Source organism: Myotis lucifugus, unplaced genomic scaffold (assembly GCF_000147115.1).
Source record: "Myotis lucifugus unplaced genomic scaffold, Myoluc2.0 scaffold_1764, whole genome shotgun sequence".
In the NCBI taxonomy this organism is placed as follows: domain Eukaryota; kingdom Metazoa; phylum Chordata; class Mammalia; order Chiroptera; family Vespertilionidae; genus Myotis; species Myotis lucifugus.
In genome coordinates this window covers 20,372-30,136 of record NW_005872812.1, presented here as the reverse complement: position 1 = coordinate 30,136, position 9,765 = coordinate 20,372, and the positions used below count along the sequence as shown (strand labels likewise).

The 9,765-nt window shown below is 39.1% G+C and overlaps 1 protein-coding gene across 1 annotated transcript; it reads right to left on the bottom strand.

Annotated features, from left to right (window-relative positions):
* Positions 1-1,915: 1,915 nt before the first annotated feature.
* On the bottom strand, positions 1,916-2,252 carry LOC102441409 (PCNA-associated factor-like). The gene is made up of 2 exons (XM_023748751.1): positions 2,127-2,252; positions 1,916-1,972 (listed from the first exon to the last, which is right to left on the bottom strand). The coding sequence occupies exons 1-2, from the start codon at positions 2,250-2,252 to the stop codon at positions 1,916-1,918; spliced, it is 183 nt and encodes a 60-aa protein (XP_023604519.1).
* Positions 2,253-9,765: the final 7,513 nt, after the last annotated feature.

The window sequence follows — 9,765 nt, the reverse complement described above, 5'->3', positions numbered from 1 at the left end:
GGACCCCTTGGGGGATGTACGCCTGCCGGCTGAGGCCCACTCCCCGCTCCTGAGTTGAACGTCTGCCCCCTGGTCGTCAGTGCACATCATAGTGACTGGTCATTCTGCCGTTTGGTCAATTTGCATATTAGCCTTTTATTATAGAGGATATTAGGAAGGTAAGTGTGGATTAGTTATAGTGAGAGATTTATCTATGTTATTCTATGGAGTCAGAGAGGTATGTAGAAGGTCTGCCCCTTAGCATGTCAGCTAATTCCCAAGTCAGTGGATGAGCTGCTACATTCCACTCACTTCTCAGGCAGTGTTGACTGTCTATACCAGGAGCTGTGAATTCAAATGCTGTGGGGGCAGAGGAGGAAATGTAAAAACACAGGAAGCTAGCTATGTGCTTGTTAGGCAGTAAGAAATTGCTCTTCTCTTTTAAATAAAGGACAATTTTTCTTTAAACAGGAGGTTTTTTCAGGTTGCCTTTTAGTTTGTCACTTTTAATAGCAGCATAGGAACAGAGATGTTTTTCTTTCAATAAAACAAGTGGTTGTGAAGGTACAAAAATACATGGTTACTAAAAAAAAAATTGAGGAACTGATATAGAAACCATTTTAGGGACAGCAGGAAGGATGGGGACTGTGATGAGCTGAAGAGTCCATGCTCAGTCTAAGGAGGTGGTGACTACCCTTTTCTAGCTTTTTGTTACCACACAAGGCTAAGGATCCCATGTTGTCAGCCCTTCGGTTTTTCTAAAGAAGCCCCCAATCTGGATTTTTATGTGGAAGTTCCTGGTTTCAAATACAGATTCAGAACCTAGCTTTGAATCCAGGCCTCAGACGGCCAGTTTGCAAGCTCCCGGTTCACACAGTGTGAATCTCCATATGCCAATGTCGTATTCAGAGATTTCAGCCACAGTTGTGAAGGCTTGCTCACTGTGCATAATTGTAGAGAAATAGTCTCTATACTTCAAAAAGGAATTCCGTTGCTTATTGGGAAAGTGTAGACTTCTGATTTCATTCTTTTTTTTTTAATTGTGAAAATAAGTATTTACTTATTAAAAACAAACTTCAGAAAAACATATTTGTTAAAACATGGTTAATTTTGACAACAGCTGTCAGTGAGTAAAAATAAAAAATGTGATGAGGAAGCAAGAATTACTGTTACTAAGTAATATTATACCCACCTCGTCGTTTATACCCCTGTTATCTTGAAAAATATAAAGGTAGCTCTAAGAACTTTAGACATAGCTCTAGTTTTATGGCATGATTTGCCTTTCATGTTTTATTGATTTCCAGAGGGTACTATTTTATGATACCAAATCGAATGCGTAGTGTAAGAAATTTCTTCTCTTTTAATGTAGTCTATGAAATCTTCCTACTTGAAACCCTCAGGATCAAATTACCCTTACATTTTTCTAAGGAGAAGACAGCCATCAAAATTTTTCAACATTGGCCCCCATTCTTAAAAAGAATATAGGTGTGGTTTAATTAATACTAATTTTTTTTAATGCATGGAAATCCAACTCTGCTTTTTAAATCAAATAAAAGGAACAAAAATATGACACCATCCCAAAAAATCTAATGCCAATAAAAATGGCAGCAGTACAAAAATCTAAGCAAATCTCAAATACAGCAGATTTGTTGTATACAACATGCAATGATTTCTTTTTAACGAGAACAAGAAGCTTAATAGCAGGTAAAAGAAACCAAACAACTGCATTATATTGAATGCTAAGGTAAGTAACCATATTTATCTCATAAATATTCCAATATCATAACTAGTTACTTTTGCTTAACTAAATGTAACCCTCATTTTTAATTAAATGCCTATTCAACAAAGCTAACTGGAACAAATACATTTATGCAAATTTACATCCTAGGATACCAGAGTAAACAGGAGACATTAGTCAAGGATGAATAAGAAAGTTCTATTTTTTTTTCATCATCTGTGTCATCAAATGGCAAAGAATGTGCTTTTCTCTTTCCTTTTCCTAAACCACTGCTTCCTCCCTCTTCAGGAATCCGATTCTCTTTATCAGAATCTTTAGGGGACAGTCTGAAGAATTCTCCAATTCCTTTTTGCCTTTTGGGAGTTGGGCGCACACAAACTGGATTTCCTCTTGCATACTTATTTTCAGCTTTCCTCCAGGAAGGTGAAGTGAAGTTAGTGGCAGAGGTGGAGGAACCAAGCACTTTGCTGGGGGCTCGGGCAGCCACCACTTTTCTGTAGGTGCCCAGGAAACTGTCTGCTCTAGTCCGCACCATGTTCAGACACGAGAAGATGAGAGCAACCCACTGACTTTCCCACAGAGGGTGTCTCAGTGGACAAGAACAAGAAAACGAATCTCCCGGGCACAGTTTATACTCCTGATTTCATTCTTAAAACATTCTTTTGAATAAGTAAAAACCACTGCTGCCTTCAGATGATTGTATGAAAGTCTTTGGGAGGTTCTCAGATTTCCTTTAACTTAAGCTCTGTTGTCATCTGTGGTAAGTTATAATTATCAATGACATACAGCACGAATGTATGTCATTGATAATAGGAATAGGTTCTTTGGGAGGAAACTTTCAAATCAAGAAAACAAGGAAGAGCGGCATGGATGTCCCAGTTCATCACCATCTTCGTGAAGAGCCGTGCTGGACTATGGTGCTCTGTTGAATAGGCAGTGTTGGCATAATCAGATGATTTTCAGAGTCTGGGATTAGGTGTCAGCTTTAGAGAGTAGTTGTCTGGTAAAGCCATCCACCTAGCATGTAGGGACCTTCAAGACCCAAGAGAAGCTGGGCTTTAATAAACTCTGGATAAAAGAGTCCCCTTCCCAGCTGGCTAGTTGTCCAGGCAACCCTGGTACCCAGGGCCACTTTTGGACACTTCTTCTTGTTGCACCATAATAGATTTGTAGTTGTATGTTCTTCCAAAATAGAAGCAGATAATGGTGGATGGAAAAATTGAACCTTGGGCTAATAGAGAATTACTTCTTCTAATTTGTCTCCAACTATGCTAACCTCTTTCAGTTTTCAAAGCATGCTAACTACAGATGATTGATCTATTGATCTATCTCTATAGAATTTTGTCTGTGCCCTAAATATCACAGTTTTATATAATCATGTTTAAGGCAGAAACACAGGGCATTGTTTTTGTCAACTGTCTTTATCAGGGAGTAGATAGATTCCTTCTCAGAGGCTTTTCTCTTCAATCATCAGTTCACTTTCCTTTCCATCTCTTAAGTCTGAGCCATAGCCTCACTCCTAATTGCTTTGCTTGGCTTAGACTGATCAGAGTTCATGCATCAGGACTATAGTAGGTAGTTACCGGCCCTCATTAGATTGAATCCTAAACAATATCAGGGTTCTATAAACTGAGCAAGGAGAGGAGCATTGCTATTGGGTAGATCAGCAATGGCCCCACCCCTGTCTCCTTTTTTTCCGGTGCATTGTCCATCACTCTTGTTTTCCGGGAGCAGCAGTGAGTCTTGTTCTTCACTTTCAGATCATGACATGAGTCATCACATTCAGGCCACCATAAAAATGATGAATAACTGAACACCACTGATCTCAAATGTATTTAACCACTTACTGCTGGGACATGCTCAGAATTGATTATACTTCTTGGTCTAATGCTAATTTGAATAATACCACTTCATTTTTATTTTGTTTTTAGGATAGGAAATAATTCACTGGAGTAGAGATTAGAAAGCTCAGACAGTGGTCATGATTCTCTTCTCTGGAGCCCTACATCCTTCTCTCTGATACCCCTTTGGACACTTGAAACAATTAACATAGCTTCCCAAGTCTCCTTTACTTTTAATTCCTTTCTTTCCCTCTTGTATATAATGAAACTTGATTATTCTTCAGTACCTCAGCCCTTCCACTTCTCTGAAGGGTTGCCAGACCTCCTTCTACCAAGAGTTGGTGGTCCTCTCTACCATGTCCTCATAGCACTTTCTACATTTTTCATGTACATGTCAATTGTGAGTTATGTAAGGAAGGGCCCTTATCTTATCCACAATGTGCCCCCGAAGCCTTGCATAATGCTTAGCATCTCAGCCTGGAGAGACACTAGTCTGATCCATTATAAGGTCATTACTCAATTACCAGAAGTAACAAGATGAAAAAGCAGCTACCATGCCTTGGTGAGAGTTACATCTTGCCAGAGTAATTGAGTTTTGTTCTATGATAATATGAAAAACTGTAACAAGAAAGAATTGTTAGGGTGACTTTGTGTTGAATGAATGACCCACTTTATCTCGATTTCAGTAAAGTTCTTAATGCTTTCACAAATAGCTTTCTCAGTGATCATCTAGGGCAGGGGTGGAGAATGTCCAACCCATGGGTCGTATGAGGCTCATGAAATCATTTGGTCTGCCCCTGACAAGGCATTAGGGGTGAATTAATTAAATATTTGACTAAATATAGCAGACTAATTTTTTTAAAAAAAAATCTCAGCTCTATCTTAAAAAAAAAAAAGAAGAAGAAGAAGAAGAAAAGATGGAGCCCTAGCTGGTTTGGCTCAGTGGAGAGAGCGTTGGCTTGCGGACTGAAGGGTCCCAGGTTCGATTCCAGTCAGAGGCACATGCCTGGGTTGCAGGCTCGATCCCCAGTGGGGGGCTTGCAGGAGGCAGCTGATCAATGATTCTCTCTCATCATTGATGTTTCTATCCTTCCCTTCCTCTCTCTGAAATCGATAAAGATATATATTTTTAAAAATATGATAGAGAGGAAGGGGAAAGGGATAGAGAGAGAGAAACATCATCAATTGGCTGCCTCCTACACGCCCCCTACTGGGGATTGAGCCCATTAGGAATTGAACCTGTGACCTCTTGGTCAACCGCTGAGCCACACCAGCCAGGCTAGCAGGCTTATTTTTAAGTTGATAATTTTGTATGGCCCACGAATGATGTTTTAAATATCCAAATGGCCTTTGGCAGAAAAAGGTTCACTACCCCTGCTCTAGGGAAAGCATTGTCCCAATTATACAGTTTAAATGAATGAGGAAGTAGTAGGACATTAATTATCAAAGAAAGGCATCTATGATTAATAGTTAATAGATGTGATTCATTAGTGTAATGCCATTGCAAAAAAAAAAGGTGGGGAAGAGCCCACATGCTTCTGGAAGTTAGCTAGTCGTTAAGTTTTGGTCACCACAGTTCATCAAGGAGATGGAGAAGTGTGTGAGGATTCAGAGATGAACACCAAAGGTAATTAAAGTAGTGGAAACAGGTCCTGTGAGGAAAGGTTGTGTAATTAAAGCAAGAAAAGGCCAAGGGACTCACATTTGATTACTGATTTCATGTATTCTTTATATCCACAAAAAATAAGCATGAAGAAATTAGCTTAAAGTACAATAGGCAAGCTATGGTTGGCTATGAAGAAAAATATTCTAACTAATTGGATTAAAAAATGCAAATCTGACCATGCTATTCTCTAGTTAAAAAAACAAACAACCCTTAATTGACTTCTCATTGTTTCTAGGTCAGCATCTACTTTTTTTTTTAATGAAGCATATAATTTATTTATTTATTTATTTTTAAATATATTTTTATTTATTTCAAAGAGGAAGGGAAAGGGAGAGAGAGAAACATCAATGATGAGAGAGAATCATTGATCGGCTGCCTCCTGCATGCCCCACACTGGGGATCGAGCCCACCCTTGACCAGAATGGAATCGAACCCAGGACCCTTTAGTCCGTAGGCCAACGCTTTCTCCACTGAGTCAAACCGGCTAGGGCTGAAACATATAATTTTAGTAGTTAGCTGATTTTTAACAAATCAAGGTTCAAGTGATTTTTTTTTTTAAAGCAAGATAACATGTAACAATGATTTGGGCATTTTGATTTGTTGGGGAATGAAATACTGAATGATACAGAAATAATGTTGTCATATCAAAAACAGATGGAGATAAATAGGAAAAGATGAAAAAGAGGGGGAAATAAACAGAGTCCAAAATTGCTTATGTTGTGGCCCAAATGTTCTTTCTGTGTTTTGTTGAGACACAGCTTGAATCCCAGACAGACTCAGCTTCAATCATGAAGTGGATAAGCCACAGTGTATGATAGTGTTCTGTCTTATGAGCAGCTTAATATGAGGTTGAATAAGTAAATCCACATTTGTATGTTTTAGGATTAAATAAAATGTTTAAGATATGTATGTGTGTGTTTTTAAAGATACCCATTCCTGTACGCTTTGAGGATAATTTTTTCAATGTTTAATCTACAATGATTTCAAACATACAGTTATAAGAATAGTACAAAGAATATCCATTTGCCTTTACCCAGATTTACCTGTTGTTAACATTTTACCCCATTTGTGTGCTTATGCACTCTCTCTCTCTCTCTCTCTCTCTCTCTCTCTCTACTCTCTCTCTCTCTCTCCACACATACACACACACACACACACACTCGCACACTCGCACACAATTTTTGTTCTACCCACTTGAGAATAAACTGCATACATCATGGACCTTTACTTATAAATCTTTCAGGGTATATTCTTTCAGAATAAGAATATGGTCTTACAGGACCACAGGGGACTTCAGTAAATGTAATACAGTTACGGTATTTTAATCTACCATCATATTCCAACTGTTTCCATTGACCAATAATCTCCTTTACAGGTGTTTTCTTCTCCTGTAGTACAGGATGCAGCCAAAGCCTGTGTTTTCCAAAATGGCATCTGAGGCCGTCCACAAACAAAACTGCGGGGTTACCTCTTTCCAGGTGCAAGCTCCTCCCCTTGCCCCCCACCCCAGGTTCACGCCTCTGTGCCTTCGTTTCTGCTCCTTGGAGTGCTAGAACCCCGTTCTTTACACAATACCTACTTTTCTTTTTCTTTCAATAATCAGACATTTATGATGACTCTCCTTACTACCCTCCTGGAAGTCAGGGGGCTTTCTCCTTTCTCCCTCCCCACATCTGGGACCCTAGGTGTACTTGACATATCTTAGTGCATATTCATGAATACATATCTGCCCCGCCTTCCCCCAATCACCCTTATCCCCTTCTATGAGACTCTAAGATCTTTGAGAAAGTAAACCATATTGTATTGATCTTTGTATCCCCAGATGTTACCATGGGGTCTGTCACACACGAGGTGCTTTATAAATATTTATCAGTGATGGAATATGTCACTGTAAAGAGCTGCTGAAGGAAGTTGTAGGAGTCTGATCCTGAAGAGCTTCCAAAGAAAGGAAAATGCCCTCTAACCACGGGCCTTAATGGTTCTAGTAGGCACAGTGGTTGGCAAACTGCAGCTCTCGAGCCACATGAGGCTCTTTGGCCCCTTGAGTGTGGCTCTTCCACAAAATACCACGTGCGGGCGCGCATGTACAATGCGATTGAAACTTCGTGGCCCATGCGCAGAAGTCGGTATTTTGTGGAAGAGCCACACTCAAGGGGTCAAAGAGCCGCATGTGGCTCGCGAGCCGCAGTTTGCCGACCACTGTTCCTGGGGGAAGGGGAAGGAGTCTGGGCTGGGAAGATTGGTCTCTTTCAATTAAATGGTAGAGTATGGCGAAATCAGACCTAACCTTTACATTTCATAAGTTTTCTCAAGGTCCTGCACAGCCTTCGCAAGAACCTGGACTGGATCTACTTTTTAATTTTTAACTAATTTTAGACTTCCAGAAACATTACAAAAATAGGACAGAAGGTTCCTAGAAACCCTTCACCTAGCTTCCCTTAATAATAAATATCTTCTATAACCATAGAATGATGATCAAAACCAGGAAGGTGGATTTGGCACAAGGCTACTAACTAAACTACAGACCTTATTCAAATTTCCCCAACTTTTCCACCAATGTCTTTTTTTTTTCTGTTCCAGGGTCCTATCCACGATCTCATGTTGCATTTAGTTGTCGTGTCTCCTTAACTGTCTTCCATCTGTGACAGTTCCTCAGTCTGTCTTTGCCTTTGTGATCTTGACACTTTTGAAGAGTATTGGTCTTTTGTAGAATGTCCCTCATTTTGGGTTTGCCTGATGTTTTCTCATGGATAGATTGAGATTCTGCATTATTTACAAGAATACCACTGTGGTACTGTGATGTTGTGCCTGCTCTGAGCATCATGTCCAGGGTACATGAAGACATATGTCTTATTAATGGTGATGTTGAACTTGATCACTTGGATAAGGAGGTTTCTGCCAGATTTTTCCCTATAGGGTTATCATCCTTTTCTTTGACGTTAATAAATATCTTAGAGATGCTTTGAAACTATGCAGATAATCCTGTTTCTCTTCAGACTGTTATCCACTAATATATGCATCCATCAGAGAACCTTGTTTGTAACAAATTTTACTGTTATGTTTGCCTAAGTGAATTTCTTTTTAAAAAAATATATTTTATTGATTTTTTACAGAGAGGAAGGGAGAGGGATAGAGAGTTAGAAACATCGATGAGAGAGAAACATCGATCAGCTGCCTCCTGCACACCTCCTACTGGGGATGTGCCTGCAACCAAGGTACATGCCCTTGACCGGAATCGAACCTGGGACCCTTCAGTCCGCAGGCTGACGCTCTATCCACTGAGCCAAACCGGTTAGGGCCTAAGTGAATTTCTTAGTGATTGGAAAGAATTCTTCTGGAAGAAGGAGCTGCAGACTGGATTTGGATTTAGATGCAGAATGTCACATACTTCTAATCAATATTTTCTGCTCTGTTGAGTCTTCAGATAATTAATTTAATAAAATGTATTTAATGTTCTTATTCATGTATTTACATTTTATTAATGTTTATGTAAAGGCATTACAATCACATATGTTATTACTGTACTGTATTTTCTTTATTATAAGCAAACTGAGTGACTTTCAATTTTATAAGTGAAAAAAATCAATGGCATTAGGAAAACAGAACTAAAAAACATTTTTAATAATAATAAAAAAAAACCCTGCCCAGGACTGCCCAGCCAACTCAGTGGTTGAGCATCGACCTATGAACTAGGTCACGGTTTGATTCCCAGTGAGGGCACATGCCCAGGTTGCAGGCTACTGAGGTGTGTAGGAGGCAGCTGATCAGTGATTCTCTGTCATCATTGATGTTTCTATCCTCTCTCCCTCTCCTTTCCTCTCTGAAATTAATAAAAATATATATATTTTAAAAAAAGAAAAGCCCTTAAAATACATACATACATACATACATACACAAATAAATACATTTCTTTTTTACAAAGGTATACAGAATTCAAATGGCAGCACAAATAATTTAGGTGAAATACTAGGAAAAGCTTCTTATAAGTACCGCGCACTAACTGATTGCACCACTGGAGCTCCAGGAAAAGCTTCTTAATATTAAGGACTTTGACATCTTTCATTCTATCTCTCTCTCCCTCTCCCTTCCTCTCTGAAATCAATAAAAATATATTTTTAAAGATAAGTAAATAAATAAAATCTGAATGATGTTAAAAGGGGCACAGCCTCCATAAAAAAATCACTAGCTCCTTGTTTAGCTTCTGAATGTCTAGTAGTAAAAATAATACTGTTTTGCCTAGCCGCAAGCACATCATGGAGCACAAGTACGCTCTCTATCGGAAGAACTTCCATTTTAGCATTTCTTGGTTTTGTATGTTTGCATTGTTAACTGTAGCAGAATTACAGAGTACGGTATATTTAGCATGAGCTCAGCAGTTTTCATGGACCGTAGCTATCCTGCAGGGTTTGCCCACAGTGGTTAGTCAACAGAAAAGCTTCGAATTGCAGATTCATTTTTGAGTCAGTGACAAATTCACTTTCCCAAAATGCTATCTTTAGTTTTACAAAGACTTGTAAAAGACCATTAGTTAGATCACAGCT

Excerpts from the sequence above, each read along its gene's own strand:
- LOC102441409 (XM_023748751.1), bottom strand. The coding sequence starts at position 2,252 with ATGGTGCGGACTAGAGCAGACAGTTTCCTGGGCACCTACAGAAAAGTG. Across the intron at positions 1,973-2,126 it reads CTTCACCTTCCTGGAGGAAA|GAAAGAGAAAAGCACATTCT; the intron begins GCTGAAAATAAG and ends GTTTAGGAAAAG.